Here is a 25,767-nt window from a genome sequence, read left to right on the forward strand (position 1 = left end):
ACTTATTGTTCGAGGTAACAAAAAATAAATAAATACAAATAAATCTCCAAAAAATACAATGGCTGTGTGCATGTAGCCTACACTTTATACTGTTTGCCATCCAAGCCTAAAATACTGTAATAAAAGTTATACCGATCCCTTCATGTCAGTCCTATAACTTTACCTTGAAAATGATAAATAACACCGCTATGCTACGTTATTATAGCTTTGCTTAAGAAAATCACACAACCGTCATTGTGAAGTGTACGTTAGTCGTTATTAAGTGAAGGCACCACCTAACGGCAAGACAAGGAAACTTCTTCTTCGTAGATGTGGCTTGCAGATACAGAAGTCATCTGGCACGGAAGGTATGTAATATTTTGATACATATATGCCAAAGCAATAGGTAACTTGAGACAGGATATATGGTTTTAAAGGAATTTTCTGGGTTAAGTCAAAGACGACAGCGTTACTTTGTACCATATTTGATTATTCAAAGATAACTTAGCCCCATTAGATACTTTTTTTTAACATTTACATCAATGAACTGGCGAGCAGTCTAGAGCGATCTGCAGCCCCTGGCCTCACCCTACACAACTCTCAGATCAGATGCCTGCTGTATGCAGATGATCTGGTTCTGCTGTCTCCCACTCAACACGCTTTACAGCAGAACCTGGACCTGCTAGAGGAATACTGCCAGACTTAGGCTCTGACAGTCAACCTGAAGAAAACCAGAATTATGATCTTTCAGAAAAGATCCAGATCCCAGGGAACACCACACACATTTACATTAGGCACTAAGCAGATAACACACACATCACACTATAACTACCTGGGTTTGAAAATCACATCCACGGGAAACTTTAATCATGCTGTGAATGAACTGAGAGATAAATCACGCAGGGCCTTCTACGCCATAAAACGGCAATGTCCTATTAGAATTTGTCTGAAAATATTAGAATCAGTAATTGAGCCCATTGCCCTCTATGGCAGTGAGGTGTGGGGTCCACTGACAAATCCAAATCAAGATTTCACCAAATGGGGAAAAACATCCCATTGAGACCCTGCAAAAATATATTACACGTGCACCGGCACACAATAAAATGCATGCAGGGCAGAATTAGGCAAATATCCTCTAATCAAAAAGATACAAAAAAGGGCAATTAAATTCTGGAAACATCTGAAGCTCAGTGATCCCCAATCATATCATTATAAAGCCCTGCAATACCAAGAGATTTAAAACTCTTTCAAACCAGGAGAAACTGCCGTATCTGTTAGGAGAACAGAATAACTGCTGTGTTTGCTGCTCAATATGTGTCTACCCGTCACCATAGAAAACACTCAATCTGCCCTGATCTGATGTTTCCAGCACATCTACATTATATTACTTAATGTATATTTTGCTTCTGTAAATATGTCTAATCCCTTATTTTATTTTTATTTCTAGTTTATATACTTACATTAGTAATTCATTTTGCACTACATGCTTAATACTTTCTATATATTATTACTATTATTCTTTTTCTTTCTGTTAATACGTGTGTATTTGTAAGCAGTCCAGCTGCAATTGCTTTGGCAATACAAATGTATAATTTTTGTCATGCCAATAAAGCACACTTAAATTGAAATTGAGCGCAAGAGAGAGAGAGGGGGTCACATCACAAACACATACCAGCTTCATCACTGTGTCTGTCACGCGCCTCTGTTCCCCTTTCGGGCTCTGTCTTTACATTTATTTTGAAAGCTGAAGCTGCGATTATGGTAAGGGGCGTTACATTTCCGACTAGTGCTTGCGGTGTTCGGCCAATCACAATGCACTGGGTCAGCTGGCCAATCAGAGCAGACTGCGCTTGTTGGAAGGAGGGACTTTGTAGAAAACGAAGCGTTTGAGAGAGGCGGGGCATAGAGGACCTACAATAATGTACAGTATTTGAAAAATTATGTGTTTTTTGAACATTAAAGCATGTCAACATATTCTGTTACACCAAATAATGATCTTTAAAAAAAAGCATATGACCCCTTTAATATCATATTCAGCAGTTATTTACTTCAAGGAAAAAACTATCTGCAGTTCTGCTTGTTCAACTGATATTCCACAAATAAGACAAACAGCAAAACTACTAAATAGTATGTTTGCGTTATATTAAAATCTAGTACTTTGCAATGTACTAAACAAGTAGGTTAAACTTCAAATGAAATTAATGAAACATTTCAGGTAAAATAAAAAGAGATACGGTTACAATTCCTCTGTGTATGTTTATTAAGTATTTTGAAAAATGGAAATCCTGCCAGTGATTCAAGTCATTGATAACACAAACCCCATTCACAAAATCCTATCGGTTCACCCACAACAGAACACTATGAAAAATAGGCCTTTTCAACTTACACTACACTATATTTACAGTGGGACAGATCATGTAAAAGCAATCAAACAAAAGAAGGACTTAAAAGCAAGATCAATGACTGCATTGACTTCTTGCGTAAAACAGAGCTGGAAATACACAAGCATGAACATGAAGTCATTTGCAATGGGACTGATCCATAAACACACTGGTTTAACTTTGCTTTTAGATTGCAAAGGTCTGTCTTTAGTCACGCACGCACGCCAATTGGGAATCGTCCATTGAAATTTCAATAAGGGAAATCCAGGGAAATCTGGTTACAGTGAAGTGATGTAGTCCCTTTTCAGGTTAAAGGCATACAGCAGCAGTCTCCACAGATGAACTGTGTGAACTTCAGTCTTCAGCTCTCCCATTAGGGACTTCACTCAGGGTTCTGAGGTAAACCTGGGCCAGCCGAATCCAGCGTCCCTATACATGCAAATTAAATAAGTGTTTGCAATTCAATTAATGTCTTGAAGCAAATAAGCCACTATTAAAATAACTAGTCAAATTATTTTTTTATTTGAGTTCCCTTAGATTCACAAAACATATAAAAAGCACTCAAAACACAGAACAAAAGCACCCTCTTCTTGAAGCATTCTTCGCTTTCATCAATACATCACCCCAGTTAAGCCACTCAGAGCTCACGCTCGCCCTCATTCACCGCCCACTCCCAGAGCCCCGCCCACAGACAGCATCACATCACGTTCACACACGAGTTCAGTAACAGCGAGATAGAACACACACCATACACAGCACTCACATCAAATTATTAAGCAAGAACACTTAAATTGAAATTGAATTGAGCGCAAGAGAGAGAGAGGGGGTCACATCACAAACACATACCAGCTTCATCACTGTGTCCGTCACGCGCCTCTGTTCCCCTTTCGGGCTCTGTCTTTACATTTATTTTGAAAGCTGAAGCTGCGATTATGGTAAGGGGCGTTACATTTCCGACTAGTGCTTGCGGTGTTCGGCCAATCACAACGCACTGGGTCAGCTGGCCAATCAGAGCAGACTGCGCTTGTTGGAAGGAGGGACTTTGTAGAAAACGAAGCGTTTGAGAGAGGCGGGGCATAGAGGACCTACAATAATGTACAGTATTTGAAAAATTATGTGTTTTTTGAACATTAAAGCATGTCAACATTCTGTTACACCAAATAATGATCTTTAAAAAAAAGCATCATATGACCCCTTTAATATCATATTCAGCAGTTATTTACTTCAAGGAAAAACTATCTGCAGTTCTGCTTGTTCAACTGATATTCCACAAATAAGACAAACAGCAAAACTACTAAATAGTATGTTTGCGTTATATTAAAATCTAGTACTTTGCAATGTACTAAACAAGTAGGTTAAACTTCAAATGAAATTAATGAAACATTTCAGGTAAAATAAAAAGAGATACGGTTACAATTCCTCTGTGTATGTTTATTAAGTATTTTGAAAAATGGAAATCCTGCCAGTGATTCAAGTCATTGATAACACAAACCCCATTCACAAAATCCTATCGGTTCACCCACAACAGAACACTATGAAAAATAGGCCTTTTCAACTTACACTACACTATATTTACAGTGGGACAGATCATGTAAAAGCAATCAAACAAAAGAAGGACTTAAAAGCAAGATCAATGACTGCATTGACTTCTTGCGTAAAACAGAGCTGGAAATACACAAGCATGAACATGAAGTCATTTGCAATGGGACTGATCCATAAACACACTGGTTTAACTTTGCTTTTAGATTGCAAAGGTCTGTCTTTAGTCACGCACGCACGCCAATTGGGAATCGTCCATTGAAATTTCAATAAGGGAAATCCAGGGAAATCTGGTTACAGTGAAGTGATGTAGTCCCTTTTCAGGTTAAAGGCATACAGCAGCAGTCTCCACAGATGAACTGTGTGAACTTCAGTCTTCAGCTCTCCCATTAGGGACTTCACTCAGGGTTCTGAGGTAAACCTGGGCCAGCCGAATCCAGCGTCCCTATACATGCAAATTAAATAAGTGTTTGCAATTCAATTAATGTCTTGAAGCAAATAAGCCACTATCAAAATAACTAGTCAAATTATTTTTTATTTGAGTTCCCTTAGATTCACAAAACATATAAAAAGCATTCAAAACACAGAACAAAAGCAACCTCTTCTTGAAGCATTCTTCGCTTTCATCAATACATCACCCCAGTTAAGCCACTCAGAGCTCACGCTCGCCCTCATTCACCGCCCACTCCCAGAGCCCCGCCCACAGACAGCATCACATCAAGTTCACACATACGAGTTCAGTTACAGTGAGATAGAACGCACACCATACACAGCATTCACATCAAATTAAGCAAGAACACATACTTAGTAGGTCACTTAAAACATTCCACTACATATCTTTTTTTTTTTAAATGCAGCTCTTTAAATAGGATTGCAATATAAGAAAGGGAGGAAGGTAGACAGAACAAGAGGGACGGAAGAATGTAAATGAACGTCCTTCTACAGAAGAAACACTCGCTGCCTTCGTTCACACTCGTTCACACAGATTCTTCTCAGTCTCGCAGTCAAGTCGCTTTTCGGCATCGCACACTTGCGTTCAAGTTCTCTCTCTCAGCGCGTTCGCTCATTCAGGCTCTCACTCGTGGCGCACCAACAATCCATCACCATATCACTCTCAGCTCTCAAAAAAGCGGACAGATTTCATCCATAAAAAGGGGAAAAAAAGACAACACCCACCGTCTAACACAGTATATGTAGAATGAAGCTGTGCTCTCTGATGGCAAAGCATTTACACATGGGAAGAAGGGAACTGATACTGAGATCGCTCGAACATTGCGGCCAACGAGGGGCTTCTTCCCGGGAAATTGGAAAAGAGGTGATGAACTGTAGAAGAGATTTATGAAGGCTTGACCATAAAAAACGTTGAGGGAAAAGAACACAACTCAAATGGCTTTCCACATGGAGCATCTTTAAATGTACTGTACGTTGAGAGGGCACTGAAATGGTAAGAGATGCTCAGATATGTGGGCATACTGAATGCCCGACACAAAATAAATTATATCCATAAAGAGAAAAAAACAACAACTTAGTTTTAATTTCATTCCTAACAAATTCAACCACTCTAAATGAATCTTAAAGAGCAATCATTATATCTATACAAAGAACATTCAGTTTTACAAAATCAAAGGCAAATATTTAAGGGACATAATATCTGACTAAACTTTCTTCTCTCAAAATACTTACCATATAATCTAGATATTAGGATACTTCGAGACCCAATTGAAATCTCTCTACATTCCCCAGCTGGACTTTGTCTCCATGCTAGATCCAAAACCGGAGTTGAACCCACTGCTCGAGCCCGAATTGGTTCCCGCCCCCCACCCAAGACTAGCTGAGCTGGTGTTGTAGCTATTGCTGCCCGTGTTGTAACTCGGGTTCTGATCTCTACTACCGCTGTTCTGTCCGCTAGGGGTGGTGCCGGAAGCGGCTGTCTGATTCTGCTGATTGGCCAGCATTCCCATCATGCCCCAGCTACTCTGAAGTGCTGCCTGAGCAGCTGCCATCATGGCTGGATTCAAGCTAAGGGCCCCAAAATTCACATTGCTGTTGGGACTGCGACTACTGCTAAAGCCCTGCCCCCCAAACCCCCCGAACCGCCCACGATCCATCATTTGCCTACTATTATTGTGCTTAGGCTCAGCGTTGGAGATGTGCACACTGGTTCCTTTAATGATCAGGTCCTCACCGCACAGAGACTGGGCAACCTGGAGGAAAACAACCATGTGTTGATTTGAGAAGAGAATGAGAGCAAGCCAAATAACGAGAATGGAAAAGACCAGAAGACCGACCTGATCATCAGCAAAAGTGACAAAGGCAAAGGCTCGGAAAGGTTTGGGAATGAACACGTCTGTGACTTCGCCGTACTGCATAAAAAACTGTCTAAGCTCATCGGCTGTCATGTCCTCTGTGCAGCGGCCCACAAATACTTTCCTGCTTCTCATAGGCTCATCCGGGCCAGCCTGTTCCATGAAATACTGGATAATTTAATAGAAAACAGGGTCTACTCATGCAATGTTCACAACAAGCAAGGGCATCCCAAAACATTTGAAACATGAAATGTGTATATGTTCAAATTTAAACCCTTTAATACGTATAAGCACAAGTATAACTTGTATATCAAAATGTGAACTATGTGTGGTATCACGTGGCATTAGTGTTGTTGAAATACCTTTGAGTTTGGAAGTTTGCAGTCGCACCATCTTCCATCAATCATATGCCGTTGGGACATGGCTTTTACTTGTGTTTCATAGTCTGTAAATCTTACAAAGCCAAATCCTTTGGAATTTCCAGTTTTTGCATCTCTTTTCACCTGAGGGAACAGGTCATGCATGACATTTAAGTTACAGTTCACCCAAAAATGACAATTCTATCATTATTTACTCATTATTTACAATTCTAACATTATATATTTTCCAAATCTGTATGACTTATTTCTTTCTAACTCCAAAGGAGTTGTTTAAAGCAGAATTCTGAGCTGCTTATTTTCATACAAAAAAAAAGTGAATTATCAAACGCATTGTGGCAGATTTGTAGAAAAAAAAAAGCTATTTTTTCCCCCTCAATCATTTCTTATGGTGGTCGATCTTTGACCATGAACATCACAATTGACTTTTTTCCCCCCGAGAACATTTAGCCCAGGGCTGTCCAAACTTGGTCCTGGAGGGCCAGTGTCCAGCAGAGTTTAGCTCCAATCCAGGACCGAGTTTGGACAGCCCTGATTTAGCTTTTTCTAACCATGTCCACAATTTTCTGTGTATTTGGCAAGTGCCACAAAAGTCACCTAGTCCCCCCCCTAGGTGTTTTCAGTAAATAAATTACAATTTCAGTATTTTTTCCCCACACACAGCTATTGTACTGTTTCAACAGACTTATAATATTGCAGAAAAGTATTATTGCCGACTGCTATGATGCTTTTTTTTGTCATTTTTGGAGCTTGACAGCCTAAAAAGCCCTTGGCAGCCCCCATCCACTTTCATTGAATAAAAGAGAGCAACATAAACATGGTTCAAAACAAACCCTTTATGCTGCACAAATGAAAACCCATCATATAAACGCGAGTTATATAAGAGGGTCATCATATAAGAGGGTGAGTAGTTATTACTTTTTTTTTTTTTTTTTAATGTTTGGGGTAAACTATTTAGGCTTCATACTAACCTGCACCATGATCACTTCTCCAAAAGTGTTGAAGTAATCTTTAAGGTCTTGCTCTGATGTTTTCCACGGCAACCCAAGCACAATCAAATCTGATGTCTTCTGCACACCTCTCTTGATCTTCACAGCCGATGCAGCATCCATTTCATCCATCTTCCTCTTGTTATCTGAAAATGTATGATATTTTATTATTCTAGTTATATGGTTAATTTTAAAACAATCAACTAGTTTTACATGATCAATATGCATTAGTAGTAGATAACTGGGTGCCTGACATAAGACCATATTTTCTGTGCATCAACAAAGCCCAAATTATTTGGTCACTGCAATCAAATAAACCCAATACTACCAGATCTGATTTTACCTTTTGGATAGTTGACCACGTACACCAGATTGCTCCAGTCTGATTCGGGTGCATGAAGAACCCCCTCCACTAGTCGTACCCCTCTCATGCACTGAGACACGGGGCTACGGTATCTAAGGCCGCAGGCACCGGGAAACTGCGCGGCGACGGTGGAGAGCAGCACGGTGCCGTCCTCCTCGGACGGGATCTCCATCGGCTCCTCGTTCTCATCCTCCGCGACGCGAATATAACACTCAGTCATGTTTACACCAAGAGCGCGAATTGTGCTAATACCTTCAAGATCAATAATTCCTCAATATGCATTAGTAGTAGATAACTGGGTGCCTGACATTTTCTGTGCATCAACAAAGCCCAAATTATTTGGTCACTGCAATCAAATAAACCCAATACTACCAGATCTGATTTTACCTTTTGGATAGTTGACCACGTACACCAGATTGCTCCAGTCTGATTCGGGTGCATGAAGAACCCCCTCCACTAGTCGTACCCCTCTCATGCACTGAGACACGGGGCTACGGTATCTAAGGCCGCAGGCACCGGGAAACTGCGCGGCGACGGTGGAGAGCAGCACGGTGCCGTCCTCCTCGGACGGGATCTCCATCGGCTCCTCGTTCTCATCCTCCGCGACGCGAATATAACACTCAGTCATGTTTACACCAAGAGCGCGAATTGTGCTAATACCTTCAAGATCAATAATTCAGCTGTAAGACAACAAACGGGGCTGAAACTGAAACTAGGACACCGGAAAGACCTCAGAAGTAAACAACCACAGATCGGTTGGCAACAAGTCTGATGTCTATTGTTTACGTGCGACTGTTGTCAAATAATGCGGGGCGCCATTAGCTAAGCTAAGCTACTTGCTAACCGCGCGCACGTTAGAAATGAATGGCGCGTCGCACCCAGTTCCCGCCAATTTTCACGGTGTGCAAACACCTAGTCATCGATTGTACTTGATTATCTACCGACTGTGATCAAAACAAGCAACGAAAAGTAATTAAAATAACGAAAACGCGTGGACTAATGCATCCAGTTGCCGTCCCGACCCCCTAAACTGAGAAAATGGCCACCAGAAGCGTCACTGCAGGAAGGACCTCGTCAGTTTGGAGCGTCGCATCACAGCACATGGAGGGGTTTGTAAATGTAATGGTTACTTTTTAAACGCATTACGTAGTTCGTTTGTGGTATACTATATCAGATGCTGTGATTTTGTCGTGTCTGTTTGTGATCTTGATGGACCGGTGGGGTTATTATTTTTATTTAAGGACGTTGAAATTACGTCAAATATACAAGAATCCACTGTAGTGTTGAAAGCTTCTCCTCATATCTCATCTTACAGGTTTGTTACATCAGATTTAGAACAGACAAAAGCACTGGAATACAATGGATTTAAAGACAAAGGCCTGTAGTATTACCAGTCTGCAACTGAGTTGATTTGAACGAAGTAATCTATGTATTTATGACAAAACAATATTCAAATAAATAATAAAAAAATCATAATAACTTGAATCAGCTACATATATTGGTTACTTTAATAGCTTAAAACTTAAAAATGGGAAAAAATGAGTGATCATTTTGTCTGTGTTGTAATACTGTAACATTGTTTCCAACATTCAGTTGAAAGGCTTCATCACACAATGTCTGGTTTCACTTTTGGAATCCGAAATGGTTTGATCGGCCATCTCATGGGTGTTGTTAGCAGTGTTGCCAATTTAGCAATGATGTTGCTAGAGTTAGCAACTTTTCAAACTACCCTAGCAAATTTTATTTTTCAAAAAGCACCTAGCAACAAATTTAGCTATTTAAAAAAAGTTTTTGGCAACTTTTTCAAATGGACTCAAATGATAAAAAAGGCACATATTTTCATCTAAATTACACAAAAAGAGGAAACCATCGAACAGCTAGCCAGCCAAGCAGCACATCAACCTGGAGAGAGCTGGAGAAAGATGCCTAACAGTACAAACATCAAATGTGCATTAAGTTGCTAGTTCCAATTGGTCAATAATAAATGCATATTTATGATACAGCATGTTATTAGCTTGTATATATAATTGTTGTTCAGTTAGGTACACTGTAAGAAAAATATGTGGAAAAATAAATACGTATTGTTCCTTCATATAAACAGTACATTGTGTCCTATTTTTACAGACTTTTGTGTAGCACACTAACTAACTACAAGTACACTGCTTAAAACTATAATTGTTCAGAATGTGCAGTTTTACTAGTTACATAAAATTTGTAACTGTTCAATAATTCAATGTTGTAAAAAAAAATCCGATCATAAAGATGTGCTACTTATGTTACTTTTACAAATGAAAATATTTTATGTTTATAATTATTTTTATGAACAAATAACATTTAAAAAATGTATTTTTCGCTGAGATTTGAGTATAGTCTCGTTGTGTATTCTACGTAAAAATGCTGTTTTGTGTCATGGTTATGCAATGACGTCATCACGCAATGACATTTAGCAACTTTTAGCAACAAATGGATCTGCCTTTAGCAACCTCCCCTGAAAATTAGTTGGCAACACTAGGACCTGCAATTGTTTTTTATAGTTTTGTAATGGCCAAGAAAGACACAACCAGGTTTACTTTATGCTGCCAAACATTATGTAATCCATATTCATTCTGCCTATAAACATGCGATTTTATATCACAATCACAACTGAATGAAGGTATACTGTGCTGTAATCTTGCATAGTTCTTGATAGCAACGGTTAACTCATGAAGTAGCCATGGCATTTTTATTGGAAAAGGTAAAGCCTCATGTGAGTTAGAATGAGTGAATGAAAGAAAGGAAGAGAGATTTTTATTGCCATGCAGGTGCAGGTTTTCCTCCTTCCATTGCTTTTTTCACACTTGCATACATGTTGTATAATTTTATGATGAAGTGGGTCAGCCTTGCTCTCACACTCACTTGTAACCTAAAAGGCCAAACACAGCTGACTTGTTAGCATTATAAAAGCAGTCCTTAAGAACTCTGTCCTTAAGAACCAAATGAACCATGGCGCTGATGCTCACAAGGGTTTTACTTATTTCAGTGTAAGTAACTAGATGGGTATGCTTTAAGTATTTTCTCCTATTATATTACTAAAATCATTATTGTTGCCCTTTGCTTCACATAGGCATTTCATTTTGCCCCTATGGGGAAATGTTTTGCGTCTTCAGAAGAGAGACTGGATGGGCAGTCCATCTGCAAGCATGACAGGTAATTATTACTGTACAGTATGTTACTCTTTATTCTGTAGTAAAAGAATTAAAACTGACTGAGTTTTATTTTTCTAGAGGGTGATGTGGAATGTTTCTCTGAGTACATGGAACTTTGGATCCATAGAATGAGAATTGAGGGACTAAGGCTTTGGCTGTCTGGAATATTACGGATTCAAGGTGAGATATATGGGCGTTGAATTTCTGACCTTAACACAAGAGAAGAAAGAAACAGATCTGTGGGTGACCATTAACAGATTTTCACCTATAAAATAAATGTTTTTTTTTGGAAAAAAAAGTATCCACATTACATATTTTACACTTTGATATAATTGATGTGTCATTTATACTAAATGTAGGATAAGACTGACAGATTATTCTTTATTATTTGGTTAAGATCCCATTTATGTACTTTATGACAGAATTTTCTGTCTGTAAAACACATCTTATTGGATTGTAGTAATGTTATTCCTTTCAAGGAATATTGTTATTCTGTTGATATTCTAGAAATAGTTTTTAATAAAGACAGTGCACATAATTTTGATTAAAATTGCATATTAAACATCTTATATTTTTGACACAAAAAATGGACTTTGATGTTGACAAGCAAACAAAAATAAGTTATATCAGAAATAATAACATGTTCTCGCAAGCTGTTGGAACATTCTCAAATATTTTAATAGTATATAAAAATATTCATGTAATAATAATATGTAATATTATATCTAATTAAATTACTTTAAGAAGTCCGTATGTCACACAGTAAGATAGGCAGTGCAAGGTGTGAGTATGACCACCATTTTAAACAGCAAGAAAAAAATAATTAACGAATATATTGCAAAATATGTTCCACGTACTAGTTTTATAAATCTTTTGCTCTTTTCAGTGGGTTTGGTGTCCATGGAGAATCTAAATCATCAGCTTTCTTCATGTGGGTTTGCCCTGCACAGAGATCTGGAAAATAACTATATCTTCAGAGTCATGTACAGTGGATGTTTTGTCCAGTTAGAGGTCAGAAAATGTCCTTGTTTGTCACTGAAACATATTTGGTTCTGCAGTGTGTTGCTAATATAAACATCTAACCCTTTTTTATCACTGTATCTCAGAATAACATTAACATTTTGCAGTGACTTTTCAGCATGGCAATTATGTGATTTTGCTGAACCTGCTGAAGAGAGTAAGTCGTTTTGGAGGCAGGACTCAGAAGTTTATGATGAAGTGTCCAGCAGTGTCAGCGCCTCCTAACAGAGAATACATCCAGTGTGATTCAGACTTCATTCAGGTAAGAACAGGGTGATAATTCCTCTCCTCTTTTGTTTGTTCTTTTTTTTTTCTTTCTCAAAGCTTTTTTTGGTGTTCAAGGTTACCAGAGAGATCCCTGTGGATAACTGGAATAATGAGGTAATTTCTAATAAATGTGTCCATATGTGAGGTTATGAACAGATTAATGTATATAATGTGGAATGTTCCTCATATGATTTGTCCAATCAGCTCGACTGGTCTCTGGCCTTGAGAGGGAGTCTGGTGGTGGCTTTGGAGGATTCCAGTCTTATTCAAGTAAATGTTGAAATGCACAAACCAAACATAACCGTTCAGGGGAGGAGAGACACCATCTTAAGTCCTGTGCAGGTAAGAGTGTTCTGTCAGTTTGTGGCTGTGAACATTTGAAATAAGTTAGCAACAGAACACATATACAACTTTTATATGCAGAAAGGAAAAGGAGGCATTCATTATTTTCAATTTGAGGAGTATTTTTGTCACTTTCTCTTGCAACTGAAAGCCCTTGTTAATTTTTCTGACCCTGTTTGAACTAGAATTATTTACAAAATTGTGCCACCTGGTATGTAATTGAATAGCATATTTTTGGATTTGTGCTTTGTGCTTAAGTTGAGTTAAAAATATCCAAACTGGCTGAAGAATTGTCTGTAAATCTCTCATTGAATCCATTGTGTGCTTTAAACAGTGCAACAGGAGGTTTATTTTCATTAAAATTCTACATATTTTTTAGGTTTTCAAATCTGAAGGACATTTCTTACCTCTCAAACTGGTCAGTGGCCATTATGCCTACAGCATGGAGGCGACCTGCCCAAATGGTTTGTTATTATGGTCATATCTTAGCACTTATCATCTTTATTTTTACATTTTTTTATCTCTTACATATTTGAATAGGCATTCTGCATGTTTCTTTCAGTGAACAATTCGTCATCTGAAGACACGGTGCTGCATGTCTATAAACGGCGTATGGGCTTGACCAAAAGAGGTGGATATCAAAATGAGACCCTGTCAGTAAGCACTGTGATTGTGGAACAGACTGACAAATTCACCTGGTCAGAGACAAGTGACTTTGTGCAGCTTATCATTCCCACATCCCACATTCAACAGAAAAAGGTTAGACGTTTATAACTTTAAATATACTGTATACACATTACTGTTCAAAGGACTATTTGAAAGAAATCAATACTTTTATTCAGCAATGATGCCTTAGATTGATCAAAAATTACAGTAAAGGTATTTAAAATTTAAAAAAAATTTAATTTCAAACAAATGCAGTCTTTTTGATCTTTATATTCATCAAAGAAAATGTCAAAATTGATAAGAAATTTCTTAAGTACCAAATCAGCAAATTATAAGAATTTCTGAAGGATCATGACACTGAAGACTGGAGTAATGGCTGCTGAAAATTCAGCTTTGCCATCACGGGAATAAATTACATAAATTACATATATTAAAATAGAAAAACTGTGATTTTAGGGTCTGCAATTTATCTGAATACAAATAGTATAGTATTTTATACATATATATATATATATATATATATATATTATTATTATTATTTTTTTTTTTCTAATATAAAGCGATTTCATATGAAAATAGTTTTGCATTTTAGAGCTTTCAAATAATGATTTTTGCATTTTTATTTCATTTTATTATTTTTTTTTATAGTTTATAATTGGGTAAAATCTTGTAATTGGTTAAAACTGTCATTTTTATATATATTTATTCTATTTTTTAGGAGTGCATTGGTCAGGCAGGTGAGAAACTTCAGCAAAATTTCTACAAGATAGATGCTATTCTCACCTTTAAAGAGACAAATCACAAAATGCACTGGACCATGGAAAACACATCACCTTGTTCAGGTTAGTGTCTGTTCAAAAAGTTCCTGAATCACTTCAAGGTGTTTAAAAAAAAAACTGCACAGGACCATGAAAACAGCTCACCATGTTCAGGTTATTTACTTTTCGACTGTCTGAGTCCTCAATCAAGGTATTTAAAACTACAAATTGCTACAATTGTTTTTCAGAGCTGTTAAAATCGCACCTCCATTTATCGCATGATGACCCACAAGAAGCTAATGTGACAACACTTTCACTTGAGGGTATTACAGACAAGCCAGAAGTTCCTGTTGATTCCAACAAAGAGTTTACTCCTTCTGTGCAACCAGAGATGTCTACAGCATCACAGACAGCAGATGAAGAAACCAGTACAACCTCAGTACAAATCCAACAACTCCAAACATCCGAGGCTCTTAGTACTTCATCAACGGAGATAGTGACAAAATATTTGCAGCTACACTTTACGGCCTAAAGCAAAACAAAGATCTCTCAAGAAGTTCATCTGTGCATCATTGACTGTGAGGGGCTGCAATGCAGAACGGATGGAAATGCAGGTACTAACCGCACATGTGCCAGTGATTTTACAAACAACACTAGTACTATTGGTAGTCCATTAATCACAACAGTTGTAATCACAGTTTGAAATACAGCTACACATTTAAGTGCAATTTTCACTCAGACTGGGATTTACAACACAACAGTCAAGTGGACCCATGCATCTTTTCCGCTGACAAGCAAAGTGCCGTTGGAATCACATGTGGGGAATGATTACATCTAAGACTGTGTTGGTCGTGCCATTTAAATACAAGCTACTGTCTCAGCAGTCCCTCAGCTGTGTGTGTCACATCTCAGGAATAAATGTGGTGTCTAGAATTAAAAAAAATTGGTGTTAATTCTCAGGTTGCGCAGTAGCTATCCCTGTCGCTTCCCTGAAAGACAGAAAGTACCTGGCAGTTTAGCAATTGAAGTTAAATTCTTGGCTCGCTACTTTATTTCCTTGAGCATAATGTAATATTATAGTGTCTTTAGTACAATTTCTTTCATCTTTTGTAATGTATGATTATTTAGATTTATTTATAGATTGTTTATTTACTATGCAGCTCTCTCCTAACAGAGATACTGTATTGTAATTGGTCAATCACAGCATTCATATCGCTGCATATCAGATCAGTCTCAAAATCGGGTCTCCATCAACTGTCAGTTAATAATTCTAAATACACATACCAATGTTTACTGTATACTGCCATACATAATAAAACAAATTGGACATATTGTAATTTATTTCCCTTGATATACATTTAATAAATAATAATAATAGAAAATAAAAGCTTGAACATAATTAAATCACTCTTTTAATTAGTTAAATATTTAGATATTTAACAGTTACATACTGGCATTTTTTCATGTCTCTTGTATCACACAGCGGACTCACTCACTTGCTTCTTACAAATGCAACTGGCTCCATCTTGCGTCTAAATTATTGATACTAGTACAAATGACCTCAGTAATATTTCTGTAATATTGTTGCAGTGTTCAGCTTGTTGCTAATCTTATTGTTTTGTACATTTTAATGGAATATTTTCTGTGCATTATCCCTTACATACAGAGTATGTATATAGATATACAGGTATGTTAAATAGTGCAGGTTTCTTTGTGGGAAAATAAAACAAATGACAGATAATCTTATGACTGATATGTGATCTGGAATAATACACAAAGTGTTTATTTACTAAAACCCATGCTGTGTTTGTGTTCTGGATGATCATAATGTGAACCAGAGATGCTTTCTTGCTAAATCCTTCCATGTGGCATCAATCTACAGCATAAGAGAGTTTTTTTTTTATTCACAGATGTGAACTCTGTTGTGAAACTGTAATTTTTAAGTGTACATCTTGGTCTCGTTAGTTATAGGTTACAGTAGATGCTGACTAGCTCTCAGTGGCAGTATGAGGAATAGCCAGAAGAGGCCAGTGTTGTTCAACGTTTGGCTACTGCAGAAGATTCCAGGTCACTCCAAGGCAGTGAGCAACGTGTCTTAAACTTAGTATTTTGAGGTCAGTGTCAGTTGTTCAACACGCATATATGTTTTATGCGTATACACGACTGACACTTTATGTGCTTAATCTTTTTTTTATTGATAAGACATAAATACTTGGCATTGATGTACATTCTTAGATTTAGTGGGAAAACAACCTCAGATGTGAGGTTAGTTAATTTGCCTTTACTATGCAATTTCCCATGCTTGAATGAATTCAATTAGACTTTTGAAAGGTCAGGCCATTTTAATGTAACCAAGTCAAGATATTCTTCTAAATTCTGAGCATCTAGAAGAAAGACCACTGGCACTCATAAAATGTATTATGATTACAGCCTTGATATTTGAGCAAACCAAAGAACACACTTTCTCATCCTCATCATGTTATTGTCTAACAGTATGTGTTCTATATTAAATGACAAAACAAGAGCACATTTGTATGCATTGGATATTGTGTCCTCTAGAGCTTTGCACTCCGGCACAGTGTAATTCTCACCCAGAGGGTCAGAGGGGGGCCACGCTGCCAGAGTTTTCTTTGGCATCTGTTGCATGAACTTGTGAACAGGAAACACAATAACAGCACAAAGTACACCAGCATCTCAAGTTTTTCATGTGGCTGTTCTGAGCCATTATGTTATTTGTGTAGGCTTAAAAATTCTTTTCATGTCCCCCTCATTTTCTTTTTCATACGAGTTGCACATCTGTGAGATGTTTGAAATCACACACTGGTTAAATTTTGCATTGCTTTCAGAGATGTTTTTAATTGTCATAATTGATAACGATATGATCTAAACATTCACACATGAACAAAACTTTGTTCTTGTAGTGTTAAAAAAAAAAAAAGATTTATTACTTTATACATTATAATAATAATAATTAAAAACAAAATTTACAAAGAAACAGTCAGTGTTAGTGTTATTTTTATATATATATATAAATATATTTAAATTTCAAAATAAATTGTAATTTGATTTGATTATAATTGTAACAATAAAATACGATATTTATAAATATGAACAGTAACAAACATTTATTATGTTCCCTTTGACTTTAGAGAAATAAAGAAAATCTGATTAAAATAGAAAAATGCAAAAAAAAAAAACTTAAATATAACAAACTAATGAATACTCACAATTCTTACTGTACAATTCTATTTTTTATAATATAACATCAGATTTTTTTTCTACAGCTACATATATAAACCTACATTTTAGCTTTAAATGGGTTTCAAATGACATTTGGTCTGTGCTCTCTCTCTCTCTCTATATATATATATATATATATATTTAATCATTAGTGTGTGAGAGTACACTGTAAAAAAATGATAATATTAGAAAATCATGGCAACCTATATTTTTTACATTTTTACATTAGCAATTTTAAGTTATATGAAATTTAATTGACTTGTACAGCCAAGTTGATTATAAATTTAAGGCAGCAACTAAGCTGTTTAAGTTTAAATGAGTGGATTTTTTTTTTACAGTGTATTTCTTTGGTTTGTAAAAGCAGTATTACTATTGCAGCTCAATTTGTTGCACCAATTCAGCAATGAGCTTTCCACAACAGGACAAGAGCTGGCAGAGGAAAGAGTCTCTTGGAAGGGAAGGCATTGGTGGTTACGCTCTGACTCTTTATCTTACTTGCTGGGCAATTACAGAATCATGGGTCAACCATGCATGTAACCACAGCTTCGTTGCACAGTAGCAGATGTACTCATGGCATTAGCTGGTAGGTAGGTAAACATAAACAGATGCAGCTGGTTGCTAGGGACACTCGCCAACTTGTGTACCCTAATGATTCCCATGTGTGCGAATGCAGATCTGCAGCAGTGGGCAGAATGCAGGCATACGCTGTGTTTCAGCAGTGCCAGAGTTTCTCAATGAGATATTTGTGAATGAGTTTAGCAGCAGTGGTTTTTGGGAGGGTGTTCCCTATTGGTATCGTGCCCCTCCTAGTAAGTTAACGCTGATGAAGCAGTCTTCATGTCTTCAATTTGCCATTGATTGATTATAATGTTTTGAAATTAATGGAAAAGTATTTTTTATTAGTGTGCCACATGAGTGGTATGAAGAGAAAGCCCATTTGCTTTTGCAAATTTTCATTTTATTGCATACACCATTTTATAATGAAGATTAATGTAACATCTATTTGTGCTTGTGCATTAGGCCTAATCTGCAACTTCCCATTTGTGTATCATACAAAGCAGTTCCAAAAAAATCCCAAGACATATAATGGAATTCATGTTATTTTATAACATAATTGTGGGCTCCAAAAGTCTGAGACCACATTGAAAATTTGAGATTACAAATCAAATTTAAACCTGGAAATAAACATTTTTAGGGGTTTGAAAAATTAAAAACAAAGAACATTATTAATGTCAAATAAATAAGAAACATTTAAAAATTAAATAAAATTTTTCAGTCAGATTGTTAATACTTGCTAATAATGTAATTTATAATAGAAAAATTAAAAATACAAACATTTTCACTGCTCAACCCCACTTACACTACCTTTCAAAGGTTTGGGGTTGGGAGTCTCTTATGCTCAACAAGAATGCATTGATTTAATTCGATACATTTATAGATTTTAAGCATAGCATTTAAAAACAGCATTTAAAATAGTAGTCATTGAAACATAAATATAGTATACACGTCTTTACTGTCACTTTTGATCAGTTTAATGCATCGTTGCTGAAAGTATTAATTTCTTTCAAAAAAATTAAGATGTAATTTATAATAAAACAAAAACATTAAGAATTTTTATTTAAAAAAAGACACAAAACCTTTTTATTAATTGTCTCTGATTACGTATATCCACTTATATCAAATAATAAAAAAACTACTTTATTATTATTATAATAACCTACTTTTTAAACATTTCTCTCCACAAGAAATACCAAAAGAAAATGTTTTTCAAAGTCAGCTATGGTAATTTCTCAAAGGTCAAAAGTTATATCCACACAATATAGCCTTTGGTGTAATTCTGTGGTGATAAAGAATCACACATGATCAGTTGGGCTCTGAAACTCCTGTATAGCGTATCCTTCATCTATTTACAGTTTTTCATCATCTTTGCTGACTGTGACCGTTATTCAGCAGTAGGCAAGATGAACAGGTTTAGCTTGGAGATTTAGATTTAGTTGTGACACTTATTGCACTGTCTTGTCCTGGTCTTGTAAGTTGAAGTCCATTAAGCAGTCCATGTTTGCAGTAGGTGAAGCATTATAGCACACAGAGGCCTTGTTCTGGCGATTGTCAGTTTGAACTTGTTTTGCACGTGCGTGATGTTGCAGTGTCTGGGAGGTCCCATTTTTTTAAACGGTGTCCAGGCCTGTAGACCAGATGAGATCTTTAGGAAGGGGTTCAGTTTTTGTGATATCCTGTGTGTGTTCGCCATCTGAGTACACACAAGGCCTGATTCCTCTTTGTGATTGTGTGTTAATGACATCCAGGTTAATCAGACTTACAAAGAACTCAGCTGAACTAAAGCGAAGGCTTTTTCTGACTGATATTTTGATTAGAAAATTATTTTGCTTACATCCACTGCTTCTGTTCGACTGGAATGAGTTGCTCCAGATCTGGGTGTCAAACTTCCCCACTCTCCCTCCCCTTCTCCTAGCATCCTCTTTGTCGTGAAGCCCTCTGCCAACAGCCTGCGCCTCTCCTCTCTCTCTCATTAACCACAACTGTCAGATCCTCCAGATGATGAGCAATTAAACCAGATAATAAATGCTTGCCATGAATTCCTTTTTGTTTGTTGTTGTTGTCGTTGGTGGCAGGGGCTCCTCTCATGCCACCTTAGTGCTAACTAGTACTTCTGTAATGCACCACCGGTAGCAGAATCGCTCTCTCAGAACCTTCTGCCAACACTAACAAAGCTCTAACTGCTCATTGTAAGGCACCAGATTGATAATAAGGCACACTGAATGTTAACAATTAGATCATAATCAGAGCCAGCATGCCAAGGCTGCTCTTTTATCCCCTGCATGAAAGAATGGCAAACAAAGCTCTGCAAACTGCTAAGATAAAATATTACCTTTGAATAATCATGTCTCTGAGCTACCAAAAGCCACGCAAGCTGTACAGCGCCTCGCATACGACACACGGTAAAGACTCTTCTGTTTGCTCATGTATTAGCGTGATAAGACAGTCTTACTATGTTTTACTGGCCATATCTTCCTGGAAAAGAGGTTAAAGGTGGAGTGTGTGATTAGCATCACCAAACACAATTATTCAACCGTTCTACCGTTCAAAAGTTTGGGGACAGTAAGATTTATCTTTGTAAAGAAATTAATACTTTTATTAAGCATGGACACATTAAATTGATCAAAAGTAACAGTAACCCCCCCAAAATGGTATGTTTCAAATAAATGCTTTTCTTTTGAACCTGAAAAAATGTGTCACGGTTTTCACAAAATTTAAGCGACAGTTTAACAGTTCTCCTTCATAGGTTTACTCAAGGCTGCATAGCTATGATGCAATGGGAATGCCCCTTGGGTGTGCCGATTATCTGAAGCCCATATGGAATCATGCCAATTCATTGGCCCTTTTGGCTCTTGCTTGGATTACCGGTATCAAAACGTGTTTGACCCAATTCAAGCTATGCCATTCGGAGAGCACATGTCCCAGACTCTTGGGTCTCTTGGCAGTGGCCTCTCCTGTGCTGCCCATGCATGGGGTTGCTTCATATGAGGCCATTTCTGTGGTGGATGAAGTCCAAAGGAGTTTGTCCCTCGTGGCCGGCCCTCCGCCTACTAAGAGTGTCATGCAGTTGCTTTCACGCCCTCTCGACAAGGTGGGGCCCTCCCTTTCTTCAGCAGGGGGTCAAGATGGGTGCTGTTTGCTGTCACCAAGTGATTATGACAGACGCATCCCTAACTGGTTGAGGCGCGGTCTTCAAGGGCAGACTGGCTTGTGGTGTCTGGACGGGAGAGTTTCTCTCATGGAACATAAAAAGCCTAGATCTGCGAGTCCTGCTCTTCCTGGCCCTGGTGCATTTCCTCCCAGTTCTGACGGGTTGTCATGTGATTGTCAGAATGGACAACATGGCAGTAGTGTCTCACATAAACCGCCAAGGATGCTCACGGTCGTGCACCCTGGACTGTCATGCGCTCCACCTCCTCCTTTGGGCTCAGGACAGGTTTCTTTTGCTGAGAGCCGGGGCTCTGAATCAATGCCCCTTTTGGGTCTCCCTATATCACCCGCCATCCCAGACGTAGTTCACGGAGCTTGTCTCCCTTCTAGAGCACACCCCATGGGAGATTCCAATCAGGAAAGACCTGCTGTCTAAACTCCAGGGCAGGATCTGGCACCCTTGGCCCGAGATTTGGAGGCTATGGGCGCTCAGGTATGTTGATAATGCTAGGGCTCCTTCTACTAGGAGGCTTTCAGTTGGAAGGTTTTTAAGTCATAGTGTTCGGCTCATGCAGTGGACCCAGTCAGCTGCCCGATTGGTTCAATGCGGGAGTTTCTGCAGGAGAAGTTTGTGGCTGGAGTGGCTGCTACCACCTTGAGAGTTTGTTGCGGCTATCGCTGCTCGCAGGTATGCGGACAAAGTCCCCCTAGGTAGACATCATTTGGTTGCTTCATTTATGCATGTGGTTAGGCATTTGAGGCCCGGCGTGCCCTGTCAGTGTTCCTTCCTGGGGCTTATCTATCGTCCTGGAGGGCTTATTGGAGTCGTCATTTGAACCTTTGGAGTCAGGTGCCGAATGGATTCTGACCCTTAATGTGACGCTCCTGTTGGAGTTGGCTTCTATCAAACACGTAAGGGATTTTCAGGGTCTCTCTGTTAGTGAGCAATGCATAGAGTTTGCTCCAGGCCTTATTAAGGTATTCTTACGGCCCAGACCTGGTCATGTCCACAAGGTCTTGTTCATGTAATTTCGCTCCCAAGTGGTCATGCTTCACTCCTTCGGTCCTCCTCATTTTGCTTCTCTTGAGGACGAGAGGCTTCACCTGCTCTGCCTTGTTCAAGCTTTGAAGCTCTATGTGAACCGCTCTAGCCAATGGCGCTAGTCCTCCCAGTTGCTGGCCACAGAGGGTTTGCCCTCATCAAAACATAGGATTTCTCATTGGGTAAGGGATATCTCACTTGCGTATGAGGTGCAAGGTCTCTCTTCACCGCTAGGTATTTGAGCTCATTCTACCAGGAGTGTTGCTTCCTCTCAAGCTCTTTTCAGAGGAGTTCCCCTGTAGGATATCTGTGTGGCGGCAGGATGGTCCTTTCCCCACACTTTAATCAGGTTTTATAGCTTGAATTTAGATGTGGCTCCTGGTTCCCAGATTCTTTCTACTTGAACCAGCTATTTGAGGTTAGACTGGTCTATTTTTTATCAGGCCAGATATAGCAGCGCTTAGCTTGGCGAGTGTAGTATATCGTTCCCATTGTGTCATAGCTACGCAGCATTGGCTGAACCTATGAAAGAGAGTCTCTGGTTACTCACGTAACCAATGTTCTCTGAATAGGGAACGAGATGCTGCATTTGCTGCCAAGCTCCTTGCTCTGCCGACAGGACTTCTTCGGCAGGAAATCCGAGGAGCGGGTGGTGTATTCGCTAGTATTAGTGGGTGACGTCGAGGTGGCATCCGCGCCATCAGCAAATGAATTGGCGTGATTCCATATTGCCTTAAGACAATCGGCACACCCAAGGGGCGTTCCCATTGTGTCATTGCTACACAGCGTCTCATTCACTATTCAGAGAACATGGGTTAAGCAAGTAACCCGAGATGTTTTCAAAATTGATAAGAAGAAATGTTTGTGGAGCGTCAAATCAACATATTAGAATGATTTCTGAAGGGTCATGTGACACTAAAGTCTGGAATGTAGCTTTGTCATCACAGGGATAAATTATATTTTAAAATATTTTAAAATAGAAAAGGGTTATTTTAAGTTGTAATAATATTTCACAATATTCTTTTTTTTACTGTATTTTAATGAAATAAATGCAGCCTAGGTGAGCATAAGAGAAAAAAATTACAGACTTCAAACCTGTGAACGGTAATGAGTGTTTATTTGTTTGATTATTTTAAATATATAATTAAATGTATTTTAAATTATTTTAAATATATTTTAAATTGCATATTAAATTGTACTATTTCTTTGTGTTTTTTTGGGATTTTTAAGTGTTATGGTTTTTTAAAGCATATGAAAAGTTTAAAAATATGAAGTCTACAAATCTTAGTTTCTAAACATATAATGCATTACCTGCAATTACAATTTGGTAATTAATATTAAGCTTTTAATTTAAATGAGTACAAATATAACATTTAATATAATAAACTAGAATTTTTGTTTTAGTAAACATCACATTTTTACTCTGATCAATGTGAGACCACTGAACCAATCAAAACGAGGTTGGATTTGTTTGGTTTTGTCAACACGAAACCAAGTCTGTAACTCTGATTTTGTTTAACTTGCTTCATGTGTCAGGCTCAAACAAACACATCAATGTTTTGATGTGAAATCAACCCTCAAATGACTTTTATTTATTTAGTATGCTATTTTTGGCCATCAGGTCTAGGATGAGTTACTTTTTGTCTGTGTTACTGTTTAAATGTAGTTCGTCTGAAGTTCACAATTTCAACATGTTGCTTCAACCCTTGTCCTGTAGATCACAATCGAAATGCTCTGAATGGCACTCGCATTTTGAGTGTGGGCTAAGTGATAGTTTCAAACATATTGAACTTTGAAACTTCCTTGTTACAGAGCCCTAAAAACAGGTTTTGTTATACTGGAAGTTTCTTGACAGAATAACAAAACAGTATCCATGTACGTGTCACAACACAGGCCAGGCCTACCAGGAAAAAGACACGAGCTATTCACTTGAAGAAATAAAAAAAGAAGCACAGAAATCTCTGAAACATCTGATTTCCCCTTCTCCATGGAAATATTTAGGTGCCTCTTTGTTTTGAAATAGAATTTCCCTCGAAAAAACTTTGGAAACTAAACAAAAATTGACCATCATTAGATTTATTGTTTTTTTTCGTTCTTTGTTTCTGCAGTCTGTTTATGACTTTGCTATGGAAACGGAGGGATTATTTACTCTCGAGTCGGTTTACAATAACCTTCCCTTTCCTGACCAAACAACAAAGGAAATAGCGGGTCAGGCGTCTCCCTGCTAACTTCATCTGGAGGATTCTGTCTCACTTTCAGTGTGTATATACAAACCCCGATAACGATGCGTTTGAGGGTCTATTTTTGAGCTCAAGCTGATGAAACTCTTGAACCTATCCGAACGGTCATCCTGTTTTGACTACCTTCTGGAGTTTAGTGGAAACAGTGACTATAGATTTTATTAAAACACTTCTATTTAAAAGTACACTCAGCATCCTGGACGTGAGGCACATTTGCGTCATGGAGAGTCAGTGAGCCATCAGTGATTGGGACTTTGGAATTTTCCGTGGGGATTTGGGAAGAGATTGTTAATCTTGAGTGACAAAAGACCAATTTCCGCTGCAGTCTTGTGTATGAAGGGCTGATTTGAATAGATGTGGCATTGTGACCAAGAGGCAGGCTGGTTGTTTTGTGGGCTTTTGGGGGATGGGCATGATGTTCCAGGGGACAGTATGTGCTGATAAATTCTAATGGCTGGAGATGCCCCTCTCTGACATGAGATGAGTCTGTGTGATGCCGTGTGGACGTGCTGTCTGACAGCCACCCAAAGGGTCCTGTGGCCCCAGGAGCTGAGCTTCAGAGCAAACAGAAAATTTTGTTTCTTTAGACAGATCAGTGCCTGAAGAGTTTGGATACTAGTGAAAGCACTAAGTGAAAACAGTGAGATATATTGTAAATATTGAGTGATTTGCTGTCTAGATGGTATTTATTACATTAAAATTGATTTTTTAAAATCATGTTACATTTATTAATTTTGCATAAAATATCTAAAATAAATATATTATATATATATATATATATATATGTATATGTGTTTGTGAATATTTCATATTTATTGTAAGCTATAACATTTTATTTGTTTTAAATTTTAAAAATAAACTTTCTGTGTATTTACAGGTTTAACTTAGTTTCCCAGATTTTCAGTGTTGACTGTTTGGACCTAATGTCAGGTATTGGTTTTAAATATTAGAACTTTTTTTTTTAAATTCATAATTGCTCTTCCTACTTCGCAGTGTAATATTTTGGTCATGAGCGAAAATTATAATGACACAGACGAGATAAAACCAGAAGGAGCATGTCATGAATGTACTTTAATGGGCGACAGTCTCACAGTACAGCACATCAGGTACGATTTACATCAAGAGTTACTTTAATAAAGACTTTTTAAAATGTACATTGAAATTCAATTAGAGTGTTGGAAGCATAACCAAAGCCGTGAAAAATGAACTCATGGGGGGGTCCGTCCTTCATTTTGCCCTAAGGCAAAACAGCCCATTAATTTTCTACATTCTAACTTTATTCACATATGCATTTCAATGTTACTGCACATTTCTGTTCTAATGCACCAAATACAGAACCCTTGTAAAAAGCCTGACAAAGATTT

The 25,767-nt window shown here is 37.9% G+C and overlaps 1 protein-coding gene and 1 pseudogene across 6 annotated transcripts; one reads left to right on the forward strand and one right to left on the reverse strand.

Moving 5' to 3' along the window:
* The first annotated feature begins 297 nt into the window (after positions 1 to 297).
* On the forward strand, positions 298 to 15,763 carry LOC107586521 (uncharacterized; annotated as a pseudogene).
* Positions 3,745 to 9,042, reverse strand: LOC107586522 (TAR DNA-binding protein 43-like). Of its 6 annotated transcripts, none has more exons than XR_001609371.1 (8): positions 8,596 to 9,038; positions 7,915 to 8,187; positions 7,554 to 7,717; positions 6,568 to 6,708; positions 6,188 to 6,358; positions 6,019 to 6,103; positions 5,076 to 5,222; positions 3,745 to 4,344 (listed from the first exon to the last, which is right to left on the reverse strand). XR_001609371.1 is itself a non-coding variant. In XM_016273929.1 (7 exons), the coding sequence occupies exons 2-7, from the start codon at positions 8,153 to 8,155 to the stop codon at positions 5,128 to 5,130; spliced, it is 912 nt and encodes a 303-aa protein (XP_016129415.1). In that variant the 5' UTR covers positions 8,156 to 8,187; positions 8,596 to 9,037; the 3' UTR covers positions 4,734 to 5,127. The 6 variants fall into 6 exon arrangements, 4 of the variants coding, with proteins under 4 accessions (XP_016129415.1, XP_016129413.1, XP_016129412.1 ...); XR_001609370.1 differs by having other exon boundaries at positions 3,746 to 4,344; positions 6,188 to 6,373; positions 8,596 to 9,036; XM_016273929.1 differs by lacking the exon at positions 3,745 to 4,344 and having other exon boundaries at positions 4,734 to 5,222; positions 6,188 to 6,373; positions 8,596 to 9,037.
* Positions 15,764 to 25,767: the final 10,004 nt, after the last annotated feature.

Source organism: Sinocyclocheilus grahami, unplaced genomic scaffold (assembly GCF_001515645.1).
Source record: "Sinocyclocheilus grahami isolate Dianchi unplaced genomic scaffold, SAMN03320097.WGS_v1.1 scaffold83.1, whole genome shotgun sequence".
In the NCBI taxonomy this organism is placed as follows: domain Eukaryota; kingdom Metazoa; phylum Chordata; class Actinopteri; order Cypriniformes; family Cyprinidae; genus Sinocyclocheilus; species Sinocyclocheilus grahami.

Excerpts from the sequence above, each read along its gene's own strand:
- LOC107586522 (XM_016273928.1), bottom strand. The coding sequence starts at position 8,563 with ATGACTGAGTGTTATATTCGCGTCGCGGAGGATGAGAACGAGGAGCCG. Across the intron at positions 7,718-8,322 it reads CGTGGTCAACTATCCAAAAG|ATAACAAGAGGAAGATGGAT; the intron begins GTAAAATCAGAT and ends ATACATTTTCAG. Across the intron at positions 6,104-6,187 it reads TCACTTTTGCTGATGATCAG|GTTGCCCAGTCTCTGTGCGG; the intron begins GTCGGTCTTCTG and ends GTTTTCCTCCAG.